This window comes from Lissotriton vulgaris, chromosome 10 (genome assembly GCF_964263255.1).
Source record: "Lissotriton vulgaris chromosome 10, aLisVul1.2, whole genome shotgun sequence".
Lineage (NCBI taxonomy): Eukaryota > Metazoa > Chordata > Amphibia > Caudata > Salamandridae > Lissotriton > Lissotriton vulgaris.
In genome coordinates, this window is record NC_141698.1 from 193245815 (window position 1) to 193273391 (window position 27577).

Genomic DNA, 27577 nt, shown 5'->3' on the forward strand with positions numbered 1-27577 from the left:
ACCTACGCTAATCAGAAATTTTAATTAACCATTTAGCACCTATACCATTGACTTACCAATCTTTGTCATCGGTACCTATAGTCCTATGGGATCAAGGGTGTTAGAATAATAGGCAGTAAATAAACATTTCATTCATAAAATACCCACAGACTCAGGAAAGGTTTAAACACTTTATCTATGTCAATTCTTAAATGTCAGAGTCCATACCAATTCAAATAAAGCGTATTCAATTAGAAAGAAAATAATCAAGGCCAGATGATGTGAAAATATTATGAGACTTTCATTAAGCATTGGAACATAGGAAGGGTAAGAAATAGGAAACAATACAAAGACATACTCACATTGATTTATAATTACCTAGAATGGTGTGAAGACCAACCCTGGCCACGGGCTGGGATAAAGGACAGGACCCCCGATAGTGCAGGTGCCAACAGGACAGGTGCAGACCAGAATTAGGACAAGTGCGGACCAAATTGGATCAGGACAGGACCACCAGAGGTCGGGAACGGCACCCACAGCTGAAGTGCAATGCCAGCGTCGCAACCCTCTCTGCAGCTAACAGTCAGACCCGGATTGGGTTATCGAACTCCTTCCCAGAACCCCAACTGGGTTATCGATTCTTCTAACAGAGTGCTCCGCCAGTACCTCTGCTCTCGATCGCCTATTGAGTGCGTTTGGTCAGTGACAGATCAGCTATTCGGACAAGTCGGACAATCTAACTAGCTAAGCCTACCTTAGATATACCATTTTCAAGCGCAATGTACCACCCCCCAATGTTGCAAGTTCATGTTTTCCCTCAATTTGATTGGTTAAAAAGCGAGGATAGGATCATCACACCATACCAGATATGAGATTATTTCATTCAAATATTTAAATTAATGTTCCCTCCCATCATTTTATTTTCCCATGCACTTTTATTCCACCCGACAATGGATGTTTCAATAACAAATACAATGTATACGAAGATTGGTACGTTGTCTTCCTTTTTGAGGGTAAAAGTTCATTTTCCCAGGCGCATTGCAGGCAAGACTGTTATTGGCAGGGATTCAATGCCATGGCTTGTGGACTCGGGAGCAATCAGCACATGCACAGTCGCGGGACCCAAGATGGAGCAACATTTTACTTGATTGGTCCAAACACAAGCTAATAGCAAAGTCAAAGAAGAACAGTTTTAGAACAAGGAATAAATGAATGCACTATATACCACTTATTTCTACTCTATTCCCATTACTTTAACTACAGCGTTAGGAATTACGCAGAACAAACAAATTAGTAAAAGCAGCAATGCAAGCGTTGGCATTTGAAACATAGAGCAGCCATCTTTAGTTCTAGTGCGCAGAAGCAAAGATTTCCCACCAGAGCAGAGAGTACGTCATGTCAAGTGAGTGTGACAGACGTATGCACAGAAAGGTTCCCACATTGCGGCGGCCATTTTAGGACACTCGAGTTATGGTTAGTAAAGGCACATAGGAAAGCTTCCCTTAAATACTACAAATGTCGTGTGGTGCATTATTAGCAGAACGAAACATGTTTATTAATGCAATACGTTTTATTTCGAGAGGATTGCATCCGAGCAAGTCTCTTTATGAGCGAAACCTTGCTCCATCACAGTGGACTATGTTCTTTTGTAAACAACATAACACACTGCACTGTGCCATGGACAATATAAGAATGAACTTATGTCTAATTATTGATGAGTGTTACCTGGACTATGCCATCAAAACATGTATGAATACAGTCTTGAATAGGGCTTTAAATCCTACTCTTTTCAGTAAGAAGAGACCACAGAAACAAGCAATCTGACCACATTTTAGACCCCATAGACCAATCTATTTCGCCACTTTTCTGAATAATCATGAGAGACAGGCACTACGGGGTGTCTCCAGGGTTGAGTTCTGTGAACCGTTTGCTCCATACCCTATTTTTTTATATATATTAGTCAATTGTTAAAATGAGTGGTAAATGGCCTGCAGAAGGTGTATACTTAGGAATGTATAATAGATTATTTTGGAGATACTGAAAGTATACAATTATAGGCATAGTCAGATGGTATTTTCAAAGTGTTTGCTGATATAAGGTAAATATTGGGAAAATATAGTTAATGGCAGCAACCCCAAGATCATTATGGGTGGCATGAATCAAACGGACTGTCCCAAGATTTCTAGAGGCATTTACTTTTTATAACTCTGCTAGATATATTGGTAAAGTAACTTCTCTTGGCGGAGAAATGGCAGGCAAAGCCTCTGGAATTTGGAAATGGTTCTAGATGCGGCTTCCATAATGTATGCCAACTTTGTAAACTAAGCTATGTGATGTTCATTTCATAGAAAAAATATTGGAACAAATGAAATTTCTGATTGTTCTTAGTTAACAATATATTTTGCAGTGCTAATGTGGGTAATGTTTTCAAGATGAATGCAATTAAAAACCTCGCAGGGCTCCAATGATTCTGCTTCTACAGGTGCAACCTGTTGAGTTCTCCATGTCAGCTCTATCAAATTCACAATTATCAACAGCAATTGTTAATATCTGAGAAGAATTCAGGCACTCAATCGATCTCCTTTTGGTTTTTCCCAGTGGAATTTCTCCTGTTGAACAATGGAAGTCCCTGCGAGTTGATGTTGGCCCATTTTGTAGGGCCTCCCTCAAACCCAGATAAAAATATTTCTGCGGACTTGGTACAGTTCCAGTCATGTTAGCACACTGGCTCCTACAGCTTCTGAACTCCTGGGGAAGTTGGGGGTCTCCTTTTCTTCTATGACAAGGGAGAAGCTCACTTTTCATATTGGGAAGTGGAGGCTACCCCCTGGTGCCCTAATGGGTAATGGTGTACAAGAATAATAATCAAATCTCTGTCTAAGATTACGTCCCACATATGTGGGAATATTTTGTGGATTGACTCCAGCCTGTTGGAAAACAAATTTTAACACTGGATCCATGGGCTACTCTGAATGTCCACATCATTTATTTATAACTTTCAATTCAAATAAGACAGAGTAGAATGTTCCTGAAGGACAGCTGTTTTGTTTTCCCCAGAGAAACAGATAAACCACACGAAAGGAGGACAACCACATAACCTCAGCTATTTCCACTTTCACTTTGTACTCTGCACACACATGCATACAAACCGAATTTTTAGGTTATCTTCCAATATGGAGAAAGAAGTACCGGACCAGGTGCAGATACTGGGGAAGCATTTGGAGTAAGTGTGACAGAAGGTTCTACCCCTCTTTCTCTTATGAGGTGTTTACCTCACAAAGCGAATGCATGCCCAGTGATTCAATAGCGATTAGCAGAGGGGCAAACACCAACCGAAAAAGTTAGTTTGTTAACATGTGTGTGTCAATTGCAGAGTAAATGTTGATTACACTGAAAAGGCTACACAAATATGGTTGCATGGATTAAGGGATCTACTTGGTCCTGAAGAAAGGCGGGTGACCCAAACGGCAGAAAATGAACAGCTGAAACATGTCGACCTAAAAAGACTTTGGGGCAATGAATATCTCTAAACACGCCATTCTTTGTTTTTAATTTAGCCCTGAGAACCTTAGGAATAAAGGAACACAAAGTGTACCTGGTTGTCAACAAGGATTCCATAGAACAGGTTTACAACTTCAACTACCTGCCTCTAAAATCAATCTGAAACTTGGAATAGATCACGCAGGTTTAAAAAATCCCATTGCTCTCAACTGCACTACACCTTTAAACTAGTCAAGGTCTTTAATGAGCGGGTGTGGTCTGTCGGCTAGACTGCTGGAAACCAGGGTACGAGCCTCGGGGTCGCGTCCACATCCTGGGATTCTGGGCAAATCACTTAATCTCCCTGTGCCTGAATGTGTAAAGTAAATATGGTGCTCATGTAAAGCTCTACAATACCTTCGGGTCGAGTTTGCGCTATATAAATATGCAAAAAAAATAAAAATGAAACCCACTCAAAAAGGGTAGTTCCTGCCAAAGAGATTCATAATGTTAGGGCCCTGGGAGTGGTCCTGTATGGCTACGAGATCTGGGGGTATGCAAAATTTAATGTAATAACTGTCAAGTAAAATAGGTTTATTAAGTACCTTTTCGCACCTCCACAGAGCACCCCTTTGATCAACTGAATCTTGACACTGCTACTTAGGCATATCTCTGTGAGAACACACCATTGCAATACTGGCACAGGCTTTTGACTTCGTCTGCCCTAGGTGTTTACCATGAACCCATAAGGGAGCTTATGTCCTACTCCGCTGTTAAAAAAATTCAGTGGTTAACGTCTGTTAGGTCGCTACTAAGGAAACTCGGACTTGAGGGATTCTGTGCCTGCCCTGAGTAAATTAGCTGTTAGTCAAAAATTAATCTTAAAGCAATATACTGGATTCCATTTTTACTACAGAATTTATACATTTTAAACCATTCCCTGCATATGAAAAGTCAATTGATGAAATGTGGCCGCCCCTATTTCCCAAACTCTATCTGCAGTTTAGGTATCAGGCTCTTCCTATTCAAGTATTTGTGCTAAATGGGCACTAGCTCATTCCAGAGGGGAAAATTGTCCAGCCTGCAAAGGCCCCAAGAAGACATCCCTCGCCTCCTTTTTTTCTGCCCAGCCTATGGCCTCCAGAGGAAGAAATGGCTGTTGCCACTGTGCAGAGAATTGTGTGTCAGTAGGTATTTGGATGCAAATAGGATTCTAAGAGCAGATAGCTCCAGGCTGGTGAATTTTTCAGTGGCGATATATCTTATGTGCACCTGGTTATAGCAATAGAAGTGGATCCTTGCAGAAGAGAAGGAGCATCAATCATTCAATATTACAACTTGTGAATGATGAGTGGGCCTGGAAATGGTTATTTTTTTTATATGGTAGACTTCTCTTCTGTACTCTTTCAGTTTTTGTTCTATGTTTATATGATTTTATTTTCAAAGCTACTATATTTATGTACACTTGAAGAAAATTGCACTTTTTGCTAACATTTGCACTGATGCCTTGTCTGTTGTAAAAATTCAGCTTTAAGGGAATGAATAGGCCTAATAGTCTTGTTTTAATGGAGCCGGAGTGTTATAGTATGCAGAGACTTCAACTATACTGCCCAAGTTTCTAACCCCGCCATTCTTATTCTGTATGGCCTTTTATGACATCATGATTGTTGTTTTTAATTTGTTTTAATGTACTTTTATGATTTTGATGTTCGAATAAGGTTAAATGAACAGAAAACAACAGATGAGGCCTGTGGTCGCCTTCCTTTTGTGAGTTTTCTTTATTTATAACTTTTATTTTATAATAGAGAGGACAAGGGAGTGCATTTAGAAGGGTGGTGGATGAAAAGTTGGTGATGCCGATACATCTTCCTAAATTTTGCAGAACCTAATTATTGTTATTGAATACCAGAAGACCTGAGGGAGCTGATGCAAACAGACAAGATTGGGCTGAAATGTTTAAACTAATATAACTAATGTTTGAAAAGCTGCAGTCTATCATTTACACTGTCGCAGAGTAAATAAAATGTGCTGCTTTCCTAAAGCTAATTAATTTTTGAATTTAGAATGAGGGATGGCTGTGGATTGCAGTGGTACATGTGTGTTGATAGACGTTTTCAGCCAGACTGGTACCTTTTACATGTTCCTTGAGAACACAAATTCTGGTGATAGTGGAATCAAGCTGGGGTGAAATGGTTTTCCGGGATGAAAGGATTTTGTCACTCACAGTTGCCTGCAGTCTCGCACAAATGTCTGTGTTTGTCAGGTTATGGGACCAGCTTTGAGGACAGGAGAGGCAACCACACTGACCTGAAAATCACTTGCTTAATGAATAAACAGCCCTATTGACTCATATACTAAACCACTTATGGATGAATGTTTAGTCTCCAACATCCCACTAACACTATTCTGAGTGGTGTGCTACTCTGGTGTTTCTAGATGTGTAGAATGCTTTCCAATCAGTGTATTAATTATGTCCAATATCCTTTCACCTCATTTGGATTTTGGCAGTAGAAAATATTTTGAAAGATGGTATACATTCTGAAGGAAGTGACCTGATTAGGGCCACCGGGTCACTCGCGACCACCTCTCAGCCTTCCATACAAATGAAGAGTCGGTCAGGCAGTAGTAATTGCTCAAGCGGAGTCCTGTCTGACCAGCCTCCTTAGATAGCTGCTGAGGGACTGACCCCCGTCCACACAGTAACACAATATATTCATTTCCAACACCTCTAAAATCCCCTTCCAGATAGGAATTTTCTAGCCTGGGCACTAACTAACAATGGGAGCACAGAAAGGCCAGCCACTATCTTTGGAACGGGTACATGCTATCTTAGTTTCAAGGTTAGTTTGCCCATGCTTATCTCTCTAGGGTAGGAGCAGGGAGAGGAAAGATATGCAGAGACAGAACGATCTATTCATTAAGGCCGTGGAATTCAACCTCGGATAATACTGAAGAGAAACAATCGCTGCTGCTTTTTCTGCAGAGGCAAACATTATGAGACAGGAGCTTATTTTCAATCAAGGTACAAAATGTCAGCTGAATACAAAATGGTGCCGCAAATGCTAACTTAACTGGCATAATTCTAGAAGGAGTCGGCTAGAAGCATTCTCAGTCCAACAGACTCTCCTTTTAGCATTTGCTAACAATTTTGTCTAACACTAGAAGGCAAATCATTACTCACACAATAAGAGAAGCATTATTAAAACATTAATATTTGCATTTTGTTAATACTCAAAGATGCCCTCTTCGATGGACATCAAATCATTGACAGCCTGCATCATCATGGACTTGGACTTTGCATCAGGTATTAGGGCCTTTGGTGCAAGGGTCAACTTCCCAACACAATAAGCATAGCAAGCAGGGAGACAATGTATGCATAGGCAACATGTGAAAACAACACCCGCTAAGGCAACGAGAAAAATAAGAATTTTCCAACCCCAGGATGTTATTAAACCCCAGAACCAACCAGAGAAAGTCCAGGTACCATTCTCTTGATGAATGTCGGATGCTAGCCTGTGCAACTTCTGTATTGCAGCATATACATACGGAGCATGGTCCGATAAGTATACACAGCAACTACTGCCAATGACGCGGCAGGCCCCACCCCGATCAGCAAGGATGACGTCTAACACAATCTGGTTCTGAAGGGCAACGAGTCTCATAGCCTGGAGCTCAGCTGTAATATTAATCAGAATTCCAGCCAAGGTATTTATTACTCCTTTCACCACCCTGGTGTGGTGACAAATATTAAGGCTACTGGACATAGGGCCCCAGAATGGAACAATACCCTCATAGCATCAGTAAACTGTTGCAGAGTAGTGTATGTCTGATCAAAGTCTTCTGTATTGATGACCCTTCTAATACGAGATAGATAGACATCCCTACGCCACAATCGGTAATCTCTATGTGGTAGGTGGAAGTTGGTATATACACTGGGGTAAAGAGGAAAGAGACACAACCTATACCAGACCACCCCCTAGGAAGCCACACATAAGCCTGGGACCCACAAACGAAATAAACATTATGGGGTGGAAGTAAAGGTGGGCTATTAGTCGTGCTCAACCTATAAGTATAATTGCAATTACTCTTTCCCACGTTAACATTCCCAAAGCCTTGAACACAAAAACTGGTTGTTGTGTTAACTACTGGCATCCTTAGTAATATTGCACATCTGGAAAGACTTAAAATATTCATTGACATTAAAGCTCTGAAAATCCATCATTTCATTTTGAAGCCATGTTACATTGTTTTTGTTCTCATATACATTCATACAGGCTGTTACGGACAAGGTATCAGGGGCCCCTTGCTCTTCTGGAGTAAACTCTTGGTGAACACGTATATACTCTAACACCGTGTCATAATCAGCATACGTCATATTCTTGGCGTCTGAGTGGTAATGAGTATACACCATAGTGAACAGTTGAAACCAGGACTCACAACGTCCGAGATAAGAAAATGGCATTGACCGTGATATTTTATTCTTATGGGTCACAGAAGGGAGTAGTCCACAAATACAACAATTTGTCACATTCAATGCATTGTGAGCCTGGTGGAGCATCTGTAAGAAGACATTATCAACATAGGTTTTTCTGTGCTCGCCCTTATGAGGAGCCAAAGTAACAAACATGCTCAGGGGGAGCGGGTGTTGCATATATCAAAGAGTGCACAGGATATTTCTCTTCAAGGAACCACACTATCCCAAGTACTGTTACCAAAAAGTTCAGGACGATTACTACAAACACCATCTTACTCTTCATAAACCAGCTAGATCAACCAGAACCGCTTTGCCTAGAACGTGGGGTTGCAAAGGGCTGTTCTTCCTCCATAATGGGGCGACAAAAAGGGTAATTTATTTTTTTTAAATCAGAGGAAAGGATATACGATGGAGCCAACTATTTAGAAAGCAAGGAAGAGGGCTATTGTTCCCAGCATCCGTCAGAGCCTCGGTGGTAGAATCCTGTTGTTCATCAAGTACTGGCACTATTGAGCACCAGCAGTTGAGCTAGGCAGTCCTAACTCTTTGGAGAAATCCCACGTTCCACAGGATGATGAACTCCCTTTCCCAAAGGGAGCATACTCGAGCAATCATGTACAGTCTTCAAACAATTCACCAATGTCACCTAGCCCTATTCTACTGTGGCCTAACTTGTCTAGTCAATCCCTGTTAATCTGACTCTTCCTTTAGGGCACTGTTCCTCCGTCAGGGGCACAATTTGTACCTAACTGCTCCAGGGACAGAGGGTCTTCAAAAAGAGGCTCAAACACCCAGGGGCCAGAGTGAAGACATAAAAACCTACTTAGGGGTTCACTGATACACTTGGTCCTTAAAACCAACAAAGAGAGATTGGCACAGAAGCTGCAATATCAAGAAAACGTATTTATTAACCTCACATGAGGGAAACTGCATCATACAGTGCCCTCAGCCCACTGTGGGAGCAGTCTACGGAGTACAGAGAACAGGGGCCTTTTATGGCATGTTTATTGCTGAGTGAGCATGAAGACTCAAAAGGACGCAGCACAAGCATGCACACAATTACATATATGGATACATAAGAATTGCTTAGTCAACAGAGTGGGAGGAGGGACTAAACTGCTTATCTCAGTAAGAATAGCCTGACAGTTCTACACTAGGAGCAGGTGCATTCTACGAGCTAGGCCTTTCTGAGCATTTCTGAGGGAGAAAGCACATGGCGAGCACATGGCTAACTAAAATGGCTGCCAAGAACAAAATGGCACATTTATTCTCATTAATTCATCAATATCCTAATCACATGCTAGGTGGGCATTTACATTCTAAACATTTCATTAAGCGGGTATATATAAGGTATAAGCCGGAGTACAAAGGGAACAGAGCATTGGGTCATAATTAACAGGAGAGAGTAATGACTATTATTACAAACAGAACTATCAATATTTTCCAACCCCAAGCAGAAAGCAAATCCTAGAAACATCTTGTCCAATTCTATGAAAAAAACATTTTCAGGGCTCCTATGTATTTCAGTGATCATCTATTTCAATTTCAGAATAGCCAACAGCACATATTTAAAAAAAACATTTTCAAATAGATTTTTCCAGTGTTCCTTTTATGAGGGCTAGAGTATTAATTAATATACTCAAGGAAAGGGCAAAGTAACATTTGTCAACTGCTCAAAAGAACGTTTCTCCCGCAAAATAAACATTGTTCCTAATGAAAATATTAAAGTAGTCAGACATATTATTAAAAAAACAATCCTGGCTGCAGGGGACTAGGGGGACCACACAGGGCCATGAGAATTAGGACGTTGAGCCACAAAGGGCTGCTTCTCCTCAAAAATGGGACGACCGAAAGGGTACATTACTAACAATAAGAAGTCTTTGGGAAATTGAAGACGTTGTACAACCAGCCAGAGGGGCGTCTTCTCCATGTGTTTGTTTGAGCCTCTCAGGCAGGCTCTTGTTGTTCCCACTGTGGAGCTCAACAACTCGCAACTCAAGGAAATAATCACGGCTAAGTTTGAGAAGAAAAAGTCTTTCTTTCAGGATAGGGCAATCACCTTCCGGGGTAAATAACCGCAATGATCCTGTCCAGTGTCTCAGGCAGTGCACCAGTTTTCTTCACTTTAATCTAACAGGCAACAAGGGCACAGCACTTGTACCCTGAACTCAAGTCCTTCCCTAACTCCTGTATTGCTCTGCTGGCGCACTGCCCTTTTGTTGGGGCCACAGATTGTGCCCAATGTGCGCAGGCATTCCTTGATCAACAAACAAAGGGGCAGACTTGCATTCACTTTGGGACCAGGACTCAGAGGACTGAAGCAACCTTTGTTTCAAAGGGGGTCACCTCAAGCAAAAGCCTCCTTGCCGTCCTTGTCGGTCTGTGACTCTCTCAACTGGGCATCAAAAAATGGATCCTCGACTTTTATTTTCTGATTTGTGAACCCGTCTTTCACCCATGGCAGTGGCAGGGGTACACACTTCACATCCCAGTGCTTCCGCCTTCACTGAAGTCCTAGTTGCCAGCAACGCCTGTGCTGATTACCTTCACCTTGGCTTCAAGTTGGACTTGTACTGACTCCCCAGGCTGGATCTGATGTCCGGGCCCCTCTGGCAACAGTTGTAAGGCAGCAAATATCTATTGGTGGACAGAACAAAAGGTCTTTAGACAAGGCATACAAATAATCTATCAACAGAGAGGATAGTCTCAGAATACTTCCTAGTCTTGGGACGCCCCATATATTAACAAGGCACCTAAGAACCATTGCTTTGTGGGCACTGCACTGGATTATGGCCAATTTCCTAGAGAGTGTCAGAGCAGTCAGTAGCCTATGTATTAGAGGGCTGTGCTGTATACGTGTCCCATGCGATTTAGTAAACCCTCTCTCTGCCTAGAGCCACCCAAAATTATGGGCAACCCCAAAAGCATACTGCTGTCAGTATAAATATTAATCCAGTCCCTTGCTCAATTCACATGCTCTAATAAGGACGACTAACTCAGCTGCCTGGGCGGACGGATAAGTAACTTGTGATGTCTCAACTACTGTATGCAGTGTAGTAAGTGCATATGCAGCGGTGGAGGTGCCATCTGGTAATTTGAAACAAGAACCATCGACATATAGTTCTCCTTGGGGGTCAGATAAGGACACATCAATCAAGTCTACCAGTCCTTCATCTCTTCTTCCGTCCGGAAAAGACAATCATCTATGTCTGTTACCGCGCTTTCAGAAGGGAGGGGTAGTAACATGGCAGGGTTCAGAGTGGCACGTCTTTTGATCGTAATATGCGGGCCAAAAAAAGTTAGCTCATAACCCGTCAGATGTGCACTGGTAAGGTGCTGCTTCTTGGTCTTATTTAAGAGGATGTCCATAGCATGCGGTACCATGACTGTGAGGTCAGTATCCAGTACGAGCCCAGCCATTGCCTTACAGAGATGGAGACAGCCGCGAGTGATCTTAGACAGCTCGGGAGGTCTCTGGCGACTGGGTAAAGCAAAGCGGAAAAATAAGCACACGGCCGTTGCTTACCTCCAAGGGCCTCTATAAACATAGAAAGTGCACTACCAGCCATTTTGTGTATGTACAACACGAACGGCTTCCCATAATCGGTGTGCCAAGCACAGGAGCGGGGAAAAGTGCAACATTTAATTGCTCATTAGACTGCTGACATTCATGCATCCAAGGCAAAGGCTCATGCACATCTTTAGTGGTTAATGCTAACAAACACTTTATTAGTAATGAGTAGTTAGGGATCCAATTTCCACAGTAGGAAGTGATGTCAGTGAAGGCACGTACATCCCTCTCGGTTTTAGGGATGGGCATTTTAACAATGGCGCTAATGCTCTCAGGTGTCTATCTGCCAACCTCCTACAACAGTAGGTTACCTAAATAGGTGACCTCCTGTCGACAATATCAACATTTGGAAAGAACCACTTTATGTCCATGGTAAGCCAAATGGAGCAACAACTTAACTGTACTGTCCTTGCATCCCTGTTCAGTGTCATTAGAAATTAGTATGTCACCCATGTACTAGAGCAATACATTACCTGGAGAAAGCATGAGGGACTCCAATTGAGCTTGCTAAGCTTGGCTATATATACTAGGGCTCTCAGTATAGCCCTGAGGAGCTCAACAGAATCTAAAACTTCTGCCAGCCAGTGTAAAACCAAATAAATAATGGCTATCGTGTGAATTGGTATACTGAAGGATGCATTTTTCAAATCAATGACAGAGATGAATTTGGCAGAGGAAGGAATCATTGTGAGAAGGGCAGTAATGTCAGGGACCACCAGAAACCGAGGAACCACTATTTTTTTCACAGCGCGCAAAGCAATCACAAAACGATAAACATCAGCTGCAGTGCCATCGGGGGAGTCTGGGGATACCTTTTTGAGAATAGGAAGAATAGGGCTGTTAAATATGTTCACTGCGGTCTCTTTGATTGCCCCCAACTCAATCAGGACATTTAGAATGCGTAACAAAGCTTGCTCCCCCGCCTGAGGAATTTTATACTAGGGAATGCAGGGCAATACAGCGTTGTCTTTAACTTTGATATAAACTTGGGTTATCTGCAAGAGACCCTCATCCGTGTCACCCGACGCCCACAAAGTGGCGCATCTTTGACCGACACGGCTTGGAACTGATCACATTTGGTCCCATTGTCTTATAAACACCTTCCGAATAACAAAAAATTGTTGCATGCAACTTCTTCAGTACGTCTAAGCCCATTAACTTTTGCCCACAATTGGTTGTCAATAGAAATTGTGAATCCACAGTAAAAGGACCAATAGTCAAGGCAAGATGTTTGGAAATGAGGCTCAAAACCGGTACACCTGAAAAAACTACCGAAACCTTATTTTTGCCAGACAGAGCTGCCCCAAGAACCAGCAAACGAGAAACAGAGCTATTCATTGCACCTGTGTCCACTAAGAATTTCTTAGGCGAGCCTTGAAAATCCGCGGTTACATAAGGACCGCACTGATCTACAGGTATCAGAACTGGCCCCTCACCCTGTCCCTGGCAGTCTTAGCTGTGAGACATCCCTGTCACCTCATCCAGGTCATAATCATCGTGGTAATACTGCCTCCCTCGAGGGTCATCAAAATAATTCTAGTCAGAGAGACCCTTCAGTGTCCCTTCCTCTCGAATCCCAACCTGATCACTTGCTCCACAGCCCCGTTCACCAGAACCTCATCCTCTGGGGGCTGCAACTTTCTGCAATAACACCGGACACCTACTGCGCCAGTGCCCCCCCTCCTTACAGTACGTGCACTGAATCGGCCTCACCTGTGTAGCATTCCTACTAGTACGCAGGAGCTGTTGGGCCAGACCAGTATCACGTCCCCTGTCATTGCCCCTAGATGCCTTCCGCAACAACACCTTCATCTTCATTTCTTTATGCTTCATTTCTACCTTTTCTTTCTCGTCGTTCTCCCTATGTTTATAGTACTGCGCCATACTCAGTATCACAGAAGGGGAGGAGGTATTCCAAGTACTCTCTGAAGCCTGCAACCGAGTTGTGATCTCAGGAAGCAAGTTTGTAACAAATCTATTAACGAACAGTCGGACTCCCCCCTCCACCGACAAATCCTGTCCGCTAAAATCCCAAAACACACCCTCTGACACACTTTCATATTTCTTCTGGTGACATGCTGTTAACTTGTCCCAATCTACCCTTCTAGGTGGAATAAGAGAATGTATATACAGAACAAGTCGGCCATGTAAAGCTAGTATCTCAGCCTCAGGCTTCTCCCCAGGTTTCCTGTCTTTGTCCCTTTTTTTAATCTGCTCCCATGTACCACCCTACTCCACAATGTGATACTGTGTTTGCACCTGACTCCAAATGTAGACAGGCACCAGCAGACCAGAGAACATTTCAATGCCAGCAAGTATCATTACAGTCGAAGAAGCTGCTTCAGTCAATTCCTTGTAATATGCTGTTGGGTTTTTCCTAGGGTCGGGTAATTGCGTCTTAAGGGACAAAACTTCACTCCTCTTCCATGGAGTGTAAATCTATTTGTCTTGGAACAGAGCTTCTACCTTTGGTCTGATAACAACATCATGCAGGTCTCGCTGCTCCAGTATTTTTGGGTGATATATGGGGTGCACCTCCCTCATCGGAAACTGAGACACCTTCTTCGGGCTCTAATCAAGTAGCCTACCTCAGTAAGCAACCATCGCTGCAACATTATCAAACACCTGACCGGGCGCCATGTCAGCTACATAGACATGATCCTTAATATCATAAATAATCTGTGGCACTGCCTTATTAAAACATTGTTCCCAAAGCCCAATCAAAGTAGCCGACATATGCTTAAGGGCATGCTGCTGGACAAAAGGCTCATAGTCTTTTGTTACCTCCCACACATCTCCACACTTTAGATGAGGTTACGAGCCCACTGAGCTGGCTGATTGGCTACTGCCTTTTTCTCCTCTTTTCCCACATCCATTCATATTAATGTCTGCCACAGTCACTTTCTAGCAGTCTCCTATTCCCAATCCCCCACTCCCCGTACAGGTGTCCCGCTACCCAATACCATTGGGGAATGGAGGATAAAGGAAAGAGTGGTGACAGAAGGGCAGGCCCGAAGTTCGTCAATTGCAAAAAACACAGTTGATGGACAGAATGCAGAACAATGTCTTACATTCACCCCAGTACAAAGATCTGGGTCTAAATCCACCGTTTTTTTGCACTCCACACCACCCTAGGTCAGACACTGGCTATATGCAAATCAGCCTTGACCCTATGTCTCATGGGAACAGTCCAGCCCGAACTACGAAGCCATGTCTTTCCTAGACCGGAATCAAGCATCCAAGGACCGGTTTCTGGCTATCAGCCTTCTTCAGCCTGGATAGCTTGACTCCAGTGATGTGGAGAGCCTGGGACTCACATCTGAGCATACCCAGTCCACTCGGGTGAAAATAGCAAAAAACACAGTTGATGGACAGAATGCAGAACAATGTCTTACACCCCAGTACAAAGATCTGGGCCTAAATCCATCGTTTTTTTGCACTCCACACCACCCTAGGTCAGACACTGGCTATATGCAAATCAGTGTAAGACATTGTTCTGCATTCTGTCATTCAACTGTGTTTTTTGCAATTTTCACCCGAGTGGGCTGGGTATGCTCAGACGTGAGTCCCAGGCTCTCCACATCACTGGAGTCAAGCTATCCAGGCTGAAGAAGGCTGATAGCCAGAAAACCGGTCCTTGGATGCTTGATTCTGGTCTAGGAAAGATATGGCTTGGTAGTTCGGGCTGGACTGTTCCCATGAGGCACAGGGTCAAGGCTGATTTGCATATAGCCATTGTCTGACCTAGGGTGGTGTGGAGTGCAAAAAAACGATGGATTTAGGCCCAGATCTTTGTACTGGGGTGAATGTAAGACATTGTTCTGCATTCTGTCCATCAACTGTTTTTTGCGAAGTTCATCAATGGCTGTGTCGTGGGGGTGAGCGCTGGGGAGAGAAGATACGCTGACACAATAGGCATAGCCGGGAGACTAACAGTTATCGCATGTGCAGAAGGCAAAGCAACAGAAACTGCAGAAAGCGTGGCAGCCAAGGCAGCTGGGTCAGTAACAGAAGAAGCAGAAACAACAAAAGCAGAAGATACAGACAACTGGGGCTGCGGCACAGCAGGGTATATTCACTGTGGGGTGTATGGGGGCAGAGGTCGGGCGTCCAACCACTCCTCCACAAACGTATCATCATCGCCTTCTTGAGCCACATAAGACTTTTCACATTGTAATCAAAACCTCCTATCAGCACAATCTATCCCCTTTTCAGTCCTTTCTCTATCGTACGCAACAGCTTTCAGAGTTACCGTTTGCATCCTTCCTTTTGCCACATTCTAAGTGAATCAAACATGGACTGCCTACTTCTCTTCGCAAACAATTTCACCTGCAGGAAATTATGCTTTTGTTCATTAAAAGTGCCCTTCAACGGCCATGCAACTCGGTGTTGTCCCTCGTATATTTGTGCCATAATGTACTAAACATAATAGGGCCAAGGTCATGCTTAATGTACATTTCAAAGTTTGGAATGCCTTCTGGAGGCGCAGGGTGGCTCTCTTCCAATTGAGCATCACTAGAACAACAACGAAAACTCACACAAAGTAGACTACTAAAGCATGGCATATTGAAACAAAAACGTTGTCTTTATCTTTGCCAAACTGATATTTGCAACTATCTTACCAAAATTGGTCCACAGACCTCACCAAATCTGGATCAGAACAATACTATATTCACCAAGAACTCAAACAAATTCAAGCTCTTGTCCAAAAATGATCCTCAGTCCAAAGTGGCGCCATAGCCACAAACAAAATCAAAACAAACTCTTCGGACCAAACAGTCAGATCCAAGAGCTTCGCCTTTCAGGACCCCAGTCGGAATGACCACTGGGAGAGGCACCGCCCGGTCAGACAGGTGGGGTAGCTGTGAGCACTAAGCTCTATCGTGAAGGGATCACCGATTCACTCATCTGACCCAACGTGGCCCCGCCCTCCTCACCCGTCCATGGGTAAAGAAGGGTCACTCACCCGATGGAGTCCCTGTTTGGGAGCCAACTGAGGGAAGTGACCGGATTAGGGCCACCATGGTCACTCACAACCACCTCTCAGCCTTCCATACAAATGACAAGTCGGTCAGGCAGTAGAGAATACAAACCAAGTTCTTTTATGAGTAACCGCTCAAGCGGAGTCCAGTCTAACCAGCCTCCTTAGATAGCTGCTGAAGGACTGGCCCCCGTCCACACAGTAACAAAAAATATACATTTCGAACACCTCTAAAATCCCCGCCCAGACTGGAATTTTCCAGCCTAGACACTAACAAACAAAGGGAGTACAGAAAGGCCAGCTACCATCTTGGGAACGGGTACATGCTATCTTAGTTTCAAGGATACTTTGCCTGTGCTCGTCTCTCTAGGGTGGGAGCAGGGCTTGCTCAAGAGGAAAGGTATGCAGAGACAGAACGATCTATTCATTAAGGCAGTGGACTCAACCTTGGATAATACTGAAGAGAAACAATCACAGCTGCTTTTTCTGCAGAGGCAAACATTATGAGACAGGAGCTTATTTTCGATCATAGTACAAAATGGCGGCTGAATACAAAATGGTGCTGCAAATGCTAACTTAACTCGCACATGGAAAGCACATGCTAATGACAAGCACAAATAGGTGGAATTAAGAATCAAATTAAATGTTTCTCTGCTTGGTTCATAAAGCATGCTGGAAGAAGTGTCCAGGATAAATTTAGAATCTGTCAGTCCACCACATCCAAACCAGGAGTTTCTGGTGAGCTGCAACACACTGCATCACCCAACTAACCTACAAGATCTATGAACAGAGAGGTACACCCCTTGGAGATCAAGGCCAAAGCTGTCAAACACTCATAACCTGATCTTAAGGGTAGAAAAAGATTACCTATGATTTAGAAAGCTCCTAAAAACTGGGTGGCTTATTTATGAGCCCCTGCTTCACTTTTGCAGCGCTGTTGTGTCACTTTTTGTGACACAGCGGCGGCGTAAATAATGCGCCATGTTGCACCATGTGTACGAAGTGATGCATCTAGGCAGATGCGTCACTTGGTAAACCCCTGCGCTACATTATTCCTGCACATGTATAATGTATGCAGGGTGGGCGTTCCCCTGCATGAAAGGGTCGTAGGAGTGGCGCACTGAAATCTATAAGATTTCACTGTGCCACTTCTAAGACGCCAATGCGACAAAACCTTACGCCTGTCTCATGGCAGGTGTAATGGTGATACAGACCTTTTCACGTGGCGCTTGCCCCATATGAAAGGACACATTGCTGGAGTTGCATCTATTTTCAGGCACACCCCAGCAGTGGCGTAGCTAAGCACTCTGCCGCCAGTGGCAGTCCATGCCTTTGCCGCCCACGGAAGTGCTGAAGAGGGGGGAGGTTGCACTAAATTCTGTGTTTGACGGCGGCAAACGCATGTAATAGCGGGGATGGGGGAGTGGAGCCGCACCCAAAACTCTTGCCGCCCGGGGTAGACCGCCCCCCCCCCCCCCCTTGCTACGCCACTGCACAGTAAAATGACACTCTGGTCACCTTAACAAATGCCTTTCTCTTTTATTTCCTTTACCTCTTTAGAGGCTCTTTAGTGACTCAAGTCTGCTCTTAGAATATTCAAGCAGGAATTCGAACATTTGTAGTTGTGCGCTGTTTCTGCATTTTGGTGGCACATTTTTAAAGCTCTTTTTTTATTCCAGCTTTAAAATATGCAAACTTAATATGCTCTTAAAATCAATATGTACCTAAAATTAATATGTTTTAAATTGGGGTGTTGCTAGTAAACAGTCGCTTATTTTGTCATGCATCGTGCTTTGTTGCAGTTTTTAAAAAACTAGGTAATTCTGAACACAAAAGAACCAGTTCTTGTCCTCACCCACAGCAGCACATCTATACAGCCTGCACCCTTTTCCTGTGCTCTTCACAGAAGACTGTGCCTAGAGTCCTGCCACCTCCTTTCCACCATAGCAAAACCTTCATTTCAGGTAGCACTCCCTAACGACCAGAGTCTTTTTACCCATAGTAATGCCTGCACCTCATCCCCTAATCTGTTGTATACCCAATTATCCAACCACACAACTGCCCAAAATCCTGTCCAGTAGCTGTATGTCCTATCACCCCAACCACAAAATATCCCTCCTGGTTTGTGATGGCTCCTCACACCACCAAACCATCTATTATCTGGGTCATCAGTTAAAAAATCTCGATAAGGTGTAATTCTGCCTGATTCCCAAATACCCAGTGGCAGCTCCTCCGCTAAGGCGGAGGAGCATCACCCCACTGCCTTGAAGCAGCAAAAGAAAGGAAAAAACAAAATGATAATGTCTAATGTTGTAAAATAAAATGATTATAACCAATGTTTTTATCTTTTTATTTTGTCCTCCTGCTGCTGCAGCTTGCATTAAGGGGCGGGTGGGCTGCTAAGTGCGCAATGACTGTTTGGTCAGCCCTCTCGATTCACCCAAAACAGTCATGCACACTGTTCTCCATGCAGACTGCATTACAGCCTGCATGGAGAACATGCCCACCCCTCCAGACCATGGCTGAGTGCCATGTCATGGCTCTCAGACCAATCAGCCGCATTGCAGCATTGTGATTGGCTGTGGGGAGCGTAGGATTCCTGGCGCTTCCTGTCTCTGCCAAGAAGTAAGAGGACTCAGGAGAGGTGGCAGCGGCCAGCCAAGCGGCCGGCCGGGATTTAAGTGATATTTTTTTACCATACCCTCCTACCCCTTCTCCCCGATCTTCCCCACTGCGGGTGGAAGGTAGAAGCTGTGACTCAAAGACCAAAGCCCAAAACCTGGCATCATGCCATACTCCATATCCACCAGAGAGCCCAATACCTAGAATGCCTCCCAAATGCAATGTTCCTTACTTGAGATTGTTTCACTCCCTCCACTCCCAAATGGAACAGATCCGCACCTGACATCAACACTCCGTGGATGGGGAACAGCGTTTACAACGGAACTTTTACCACGCACTACCTTTACCACGCAACTTTTACAAAGCAAATCGTTACAACGACTTGCGCTGGGGGGCGCCGTAGGATAGGGAATGGTTTAATTTACTATCCAAAACCTTCCCTACTATCCACGAAGACTGGAGTTTGAATAGTAAATTAAACTATTCACTATCCAGCGCCCCCCAACGCAAGTCGTTGTAACGACTTGCGTTGTAAAAGTTGCGTGGTAAAGGCATGCGTAGTAAAAGCATGCGTAGTAACGACATACATCCCGTGGATACAAGTCAAGTCAAGTCAAGTCGAAATTTATATAGCGCACTACATACCCAGAGGGTCTCAAGGCACTTGAGGAAGGGGGGGGAGGTTTACTTATCGAATATCCAGGTTTTGAGCTGTTTTCTAAAGGCTAGGTGGTTTTGAGTAAGGCGAAGGTGGGTGGGAAGGGAATTCCAGGTTTTGGCCGCTAAGTAAGAGAAGGATCTTCCCCCCATGGTGGCTTTGTGGATGCGCGGCACAGCGGCGAGGGCTTGGTTGGACGAGCCCAACTGGCGGGTGGGGGTGTAAAAGGAAAGGCGCGTGTTGAGACAATCAGGTCCAAGTTCGTATAGGGCTTTGTGTGCGTGGGTGAGGAGACGGAACGTTATCCTCTTGTTGACGGGAAGCCAGTGAAGGTCTTTCAGGTGACTGGAAATGTGGTCTGTGCGGGGGATGTCAAGTATGAGTCTGGCTGAAGCATTTTGGATGCGTTGGAGTTTTTTCTGCAGTTTTGCGGTGGTACCGGCGTAGAGGGTGTTTCCGTAGTCCAGACGGCTAGTAACCAGTGCATGGGTGACCGTTTTTCTTGTTTCGGTGGGGATCCAGCGAAATGTTTTTTTGAGCATGCGTAGGATGTTGAAGCATGAAGAAGAGACGGCGTTGACTTGTCTGGTCATCGAGAGTGAGGAGTCCAGGATGATGCCCAGGTTTCGTGTGTGGTCCGTCAGTGTGGGGGCTTTTCCTAGTGCCGTTGGCCACCAAGAGTCGTCCCAGGCGGAGGGAGGTGAGCCTAAGATAAGGACTTCCGTTTTGTCCGAGTTCAGTTTAAGACGGTTTTGCTTCATCCACTCGGCTACTTCTTTCATCCCATCATGTAGGTTGGTTTTGGCGGAGATTGGGTCTTTGGTGAGTGAGAGGATCAGCTGAGTATCATCAACGTAGGAGTTGATGTTGAGGTTGTGTTGACACGCGATGGTTGCGAGGGGGCTCATGTAGACGTTGAAGAGGGTGGGGCTGAGTGATGATCCTTGCGGGACGCCGCAGATGACTTCGGTGGCCTCTGACTTAAAACGGGGGAGGCGGACTCTCTGAGTTCTTCCAGCGAGGAACGAGATGATCCAGTCTAATGCTTTTCCTTGAATTCCGATGTTTCTGAGGCGTTGTATCAGGGTGCTATGGCAGACTGTGTCGAAGGCTGCAGAGAGGTCAAGGAGGATGAGGGCGACTGTGTCTCCGTTGTCCAGTAGTGTTCGAATGTCGTCTGTTGCTGCGATGAGGGCGGTCTCAGTGCTATGTTTGGCGTGGAATCCAGACTGTGAGGAGTCGAGTGATTTGTTGGTTTCGAGGAAGGCGGCGAGCTGATTGTTGACGGCTTTCTCAATGACTTTGGCAGGGAATGGGAGGAGCGAGATGGGGCGGTAATTTTTGAGTTCGGTGGGGTCAGCTGTGGGCTTCTTCAGAAGGGCGCTGAGTTCGGCGTGTTTCCAGCTTTCTGGGAATGTGGCGGAGTTGAGGGAGCAGTTGATGACATCACGGAGATGGGGTGCGATAATGGAGTTTGCTTTCTTGAAGATGTGATGAGGGCATGGGTCTGTAGGGGATCCTGAGTGGATGGAGTTCATTAGGCGAAGGGTGTCTTCTGTGGTGATTGGGTTCCAGTCGAAAAGGTTATTCGGAGGAGTTACAGGTTCGGAGGTAGGTGAGGTTGACTGGTTTACGGGTTGGTTGTCGAAGCTGTTATGAATGTCGGCGATTTTGTCATGGAAGAATGAGGCGAGGGAGTCGCAGAGGACTTGAGAGGGGGTGATGTTGTTTGAGCTGGTAGTGGGGTTGGTGAATTCTTTGATGATGTTGAAAAGTTCCTTGCTGTTGTGGGTGTTGTTGTCTAGTCGGTCTTTGAGTGCTGCTGACCGGATTAGTTGGTGGTGTTTGCGGGTGGCATTTTTGAAGGCGGCTTGGGTGGTGGTGTTTGGGTCTTTTTTCCACGTTTTCTCAAGGGAACGACAGAGCTTCTATTTCAGATGAATTGAAGGGTGGGTTAGCATAATTAGGAATCTAACATATGAATTACGGCTGACACACTTACCTGGCAAGGGTACATTAGGGTCTATTCACAGTAGCATCCACACAGAATTAACCAATTGAGTTTTGGTTGGGAACACCTGCTTCACTTTGCGATCTGCGTGACAGAAAGATGAAAAGGATGCCAGCCATAAGGGTCAAATTGTTTTTAGAAGGTAAAACTGGATCACTCAAAGTCTCAAGAATCTTTTGGTATTTCAATACTTTCAGGTGTGTGATAACCATTTATGTGACCAAGTCTGGGGTTTTAATGATAAAAAATGGAACATCGAGTCCATTAATGAACAGTTTTTTAACTTAACACTGCGGTTGGAGAGCGAGCGCCCTTACAGCTCCCTGCCGAATGGATTATGTCTAATGCCACTTCGATTCTATCATACAAGCACCTGATAAAGTGTTTCTTATTTTTATATAACCATGTATAAGAATGTGACCATAATGGGGTAGCTGTGATATGTGATCTGATGACTAAGTTGAAAATATTTGTATTTTGTGTTTTTTCAATTGTGCTTTCACTTCCGAGTGAAGCTCTAGATTAATCTTTGAAACTTTGCTAAGAATAGTTGATAAGAAAGAGTTACATATAAATAGGTTCATGATATTGGCTTTACTATAGCTTTCTCCCGTTTCCTGGAGGAGTATCTGAGCACCACCCTGTAGCAACTAAAGCTGCAAGGTTCTTTCCTGCTGTACATCCTGCTGACAGGGGGCATACCATTTGAATACTGTCTGCTGGTGGGCACCTTCCTTATCACCTATCACTGTACAATATATTGCCTTTCTCAATAATCAAGTCATAACACTTTTACGGAGTTCCTTTAAATTAATTGCTACACTGCTCAACAAGCTAATAGTAAATATATATATATATATTAATCACAAAAGCGAAACCTAATGCATTTACAAATGCTTGTTACTTTTGTGTGTGATCAATCGCAGTGCAAACATATTCCCAGGGCAGATCATTGCATGTGTTATGAGGTTTAGGAATAGTACATCTGGCCCTTAATGTACTGATGGCTGCTTTGGATAATGCATACGGTGAATTTCCCCTGTTTCACTACCCCGTGCCTTTCAACAGGAAGGTCAGTTTGAATGGACAGATGGCACACCACATGACTACGCGTACTGGGATGGCAACCAGCCTGATGACAGCAGCCACACCATTGCAGAAGAAGAGGACTGCGTGCAGATATGGTACCGCTACAACAGTGGTAGGTCAACACATGGAGCACTGCTGCCTATTCAAAAGCATCTTCCTGCTGGGTACACAAAATGCCTCATTATTGTAGGCTCTGCAGCACCTGATATTTCTGTCACGACAATAATCCACCTGACCTTTTATGAAAGGCAGGCGCTGGATTTTCTCTCTGCTTAATATGGAGCGGTGCATCGTGCCTGCTTAGGTCTTTTATCTTTTCTCATTGTATCTCCACATCTCTTGCTCTTCAACTCGTGCTGCGTCATGGCAACGTGCTTTGGTAGGAAAGGCATGCTGTTTATCGTTTCATTACTTTCTGACTTATTTTTTTCTTTACAGTGGATTAGTCGTGTTCAGCTTCCCTAGAATTAACACGAGCTACTGAGTTACTTATACACATATAAATCTATATACCTATATTGTATATGTATATACAATCATGTACGTATATATATGTATGTATGTGTGTGTGTATATTGATATATATATATTTAAAAATATACAACTGAGTAGTGGATCTGGCTCAAAAGTGCAGAGCTACCAAAGTTCCGCAGTTATAGACAATACACACCTCAGACACCACAACTTGACTGATCGCTTCCCTGATAACCTGAGCATGTTGGATACCATGGCTTATGCAGTAGCAGCTGCTACAGGGCAGTAGAGGTGTTGCAGGGAGGTAAAGGGTAGGCGGGGGTAAAAAATGGTATAATCCACTTACCTGAAACCCGACTCCTCTCCGCTGTTCGACGTCTGACCCAGGAAACAGGAAGCCCACAGGCTTCCAGAATCCCCTATCCAATCACGACACTGCTGTCCCAACATGTCCATTAAGAACAATGGGGTCACCCTGTATCTCTCGGAACCTGGGTGTATAATGATAAATCTACAATTGGTTCCGTTGGGTAAACACCGCAAGGTGCTTGTCCAGAACCAAAAAATGTCTTCACAATCACTATTGAATAGTACTAGAGAGTCATGAATGTACCACACCTACAACAATTTATCAAAAATATATACAATTATTAATTATATTGTTCATGATTTCTTGTTTTTTGTGTTTTTAAGCACTTTTCACAGAAAGTCAATATGAGCTGTCTAACGAAAAACAAAAACACATACATAGAATATTAAATGGGTGAGTGTGCTGACATAAAGTGAAAAGCGTGACCTTTCAAATTCATACACCAACAAAACTATATCAAAGACATAGGTTCTATGTCCTTTTCTGGTCTTTCACTCTAGCATATATTATTTCCATAAATGATGCGCTATAGTGAGCCTGGACATGAGATTGTTTTCACGTTGACGCTTCTACCCTGTATTTGTGTGTTTGAAGTTACATCACGTAGGGTCTTCCTCAGGACAAAAGTGGACTAAAGACAGACCTACTTCAATTAGATTTCCAAAGGGAAAAGAAACTCCTCCAAGCCCGGACGGAGCTTGTCAGAAACACCCTTTAACAAACAGGGATCATCAATGTGGCTCCATCGCGAATCAGTAATGACCAACAGCTGAGTAAAAACTTGCAGCTATATACCGCTCTGGTCGCGTACTTCGACCTTCAGTGGGCATATGTGAACCTTCAGTTAGTCCACCTCTCTCAATTGGTGTAGTTAGAGGATGTCCAAGTCCATCTAAAAAAGGGGCTACCAGCACCTCCTTCAAACTGTTGTTATCGAGCTCCACTCTCCTACTTCAAACTGTGGTTTGAAGTAGGAGAGTGGCACCCGATAATGACAATTTGAAGGAGGTGCGGTTAGCTACCAGCACCTCCTTCAAATTGTTGTTATCATGGTAATCATGATGCAGCACTCAGACAGGGACTGCCAGCCTGTGAATGTTCTCCACACAGGCTCTAATATATAGCTGGGTGGAGAACATGCTAAGTGCGCATGACTGTTTGGTGGACTCAAGAAGGCCGACCAAAAAGTCATGCGCACTTAGAAAGTGCTCACCACTCGTACTCCCCCTGCTGTTTGGGCAGCCCAGCCCCGCCCCACTCCTAAAGCCAGGACGGAAAATAAAATGAAAATAACATTATGTTATTATCATTTTATTTTTCCTGTGAAGTGAGGCTCCTCCGCCTTAGCGAAGGAGCCGCTGCTGGTCTTTGGGCATGTCTTGCGTGCGTTTATAACCATAACTGGTGAATGTTAGTGGTTTTAAACTTTTGAACTCTAGCTCAGTTTTTAACTGTGGTGTTTAAAAGAGTTTAATTTGTGTTATTTAGATATACCTAATTAACAACCCTTGCTTCACACAATCTTTGCCCTGGCCGGTCGCTCAACACATCGCGCGGCTACCCCCCCCGCCCGTGGGTGCCCAAGACTCCTGCCCCATCTGCTGCTGCCGAGAGCCCTCAGCTGCTGTCTCGCCCCAAAGCAGCGCTGATCGCCCCTGTGCCTGTGCCTCCCGCACTCTCGCCATCTGAGTGCCAGGTTCTGCGTGACTATTGTTGTGCCAGTACCTTTGTGTTTAATCATATTTTATGCATAGTCCTTGTTCCCCGTGTCTGTTCCCGCAGTTTCTTCTCCTCCCTGATCCCAGCTGCTGCTCCCCTGTGGCCCGCCCCCTTTTTCCTTTTGTACCCCTCCCTCGACCGCCCATTGGCCACCCCGCTCCCGCCTCCCAGCTGCTCCTCCCTCCCACTTTGACATTTATGGAGGTCGTCGCGCGCTGGACCGCGCCCAGCGCCATGACCCCTAGTCCTCGACGATGCCAGCGCACCCTCCACGCACTCAACGCCGGCCAGAACCCCGCCAGCTACCGAGCCACCCCGAAACGCACACACACCCCTTCACCTGCCAAGCCTGTCAATTCACCTGCCTCCAAACCTGCACCGCACCCACCAAGCCGAGCACCAGCAACAACCACCTCAAGTGCATCCTGCACAACACCCGCTCCGTTCACAGGCACGCCGTCGAACTCTGGAACCTCCTCGACACAACATCACTAGAGGTCGCCTTCCTCACGGAAACCTGGATGAACGCCTCCTCCGCCCCCGATATCGCCAAAGCCATCCCGGATGCCTACAAGATCACCCGGAGAGACCGTGTCAACCATACCGGAGGAGGCATCGCCATCGTCCACAGAAACACCTTCCGCATCACGACCAACTCCGACGACACCCTCACCGCCGCCAAGCACCTTCACTTCCAGATACACGCCGATCCCAAGACCACCTTCAGAGGCACCCTCATCTACAGACCCCCGGGACCACGCACACAATTCAGCGAAGCCATCGCAGACTTCGTCAGTCCGCACACCCTCACCTCCACAGACTACATCCTCCTAGGGGACCTCAACTTCCACCTGGAGAACAACAAGGACTGCAACACCGCCGCCCTGCTGGACAACCTCGCCAACCTCGGACTCAAACAACTGGTGAACACCCCCACCCACTACGCCGGCCACACACTTGACCCCATCTTCTCCTCCAGCAAGCACATCTCCTTCAGCCACTCCACCGGACTACACTGGACAGATCACAGCTGCGTCCACTTCAACTTCAGAAGAACCACGACCCACCACCACCCGCAACAGTTTCCCCGCAGAAGCTGGAGCAAGATCACCGCCGACCAGCTCATCACCACCCTCAGCCAGAACCCGCCCTCCAACACGACGGACCCCAACGAAGCAGCCCGCAACCTCACACAGTGGCTCACCAACTGCGCCAACGAACTCGCACCACTGAAGAATCCTCCCAGCATACCCGGCAGAAGGAAAGCCTCGTGGTTTAGCAACGACCTCAAAAACTCCAAGAAAACCTGCCGCACCCTCGAGAAAGCCTGGAGCCACGACCAGACAGCAGAACACATGATAGCCCTCAAGAACGCCACCCGCAAACACCACCATATGATCCGCACCACCAAGAAGACAACATTCAAAGAACGACTGGATAACAACACCCACAACAGCAAAGAACTTTTCAGCATAGTTAAAGAGCTCTCCAACCCCAGCGCCTGCAACAACGGCATCACACCCTCGCAAGACCTCTGCGACTCACTCACCTCGTTCTTTCACCGCAAGATCGCCGACATACACAACAGCTTCGGCGCACTGACAACGCACCCAACCACCAGACCAACGCCCCCCACCACCACCCTCAACCCCTGGACCCCTATCAGCACCGAAGACACCGCCCGCCTGATGAACACCATCCACTCCGGCTCCCCTACCGACCCCATCCCACACCACATCTTCAACAAAGCCGACTCCATCATTGCACCCCAACTCCGGAACATCATCAACAGCTCCTTCGCATCCGCCACCTTCCCGGAGAGCTGGAAACATGCCGAGCTGAGCGCCCTCCTGAAGAAACCCACTGCGGACCCCAAGGACCTCAAGAACTTCTGCCCCATCTCGCTCCTCCCCTTTCCAGCCAAAGTCATTGAGAAGAACGTCAACAGACAACTCTCCGCCTTCCTCGAGACAACTGATCTCTCGACCCCTCACAGTCCGGCTTCCGAACAAACCACAGCACCAAGACCACCCTCATTGCAGCCACCGCCGACATCAGGTCCCTGCTCGACAATGGGGAAATTACTGCCCTCATCCTCCTGGACTTCTCAGCAGCCTTCGACACCGTATGCCACCGCACCCTGATACAG

At 45.4% G+C, this 27577-nt stretch overlaps 1 protein-coding gene across 1 annotated transcript in view; it reads left to right on the top strand.

Moving 5' to 3' along the window:
• Nucleotides 1–27577, top strand: part of CLEC19A (C-type lectin domain containing 19A) — a 251613-nt gene that overhangs the window by 218669 nt on the left and 5367 nt on the right. Inside the window, exon 4 of the mRNA XM_086942408.1 lies at nt 22845–22977. Within this exon, the coding sequence (XP_086798534.1) occupies nt 22845–22977 (133 nt within the window). The remainder of the gene's footprint in view (nt 1–22844; nt 22978–27577) is intronic.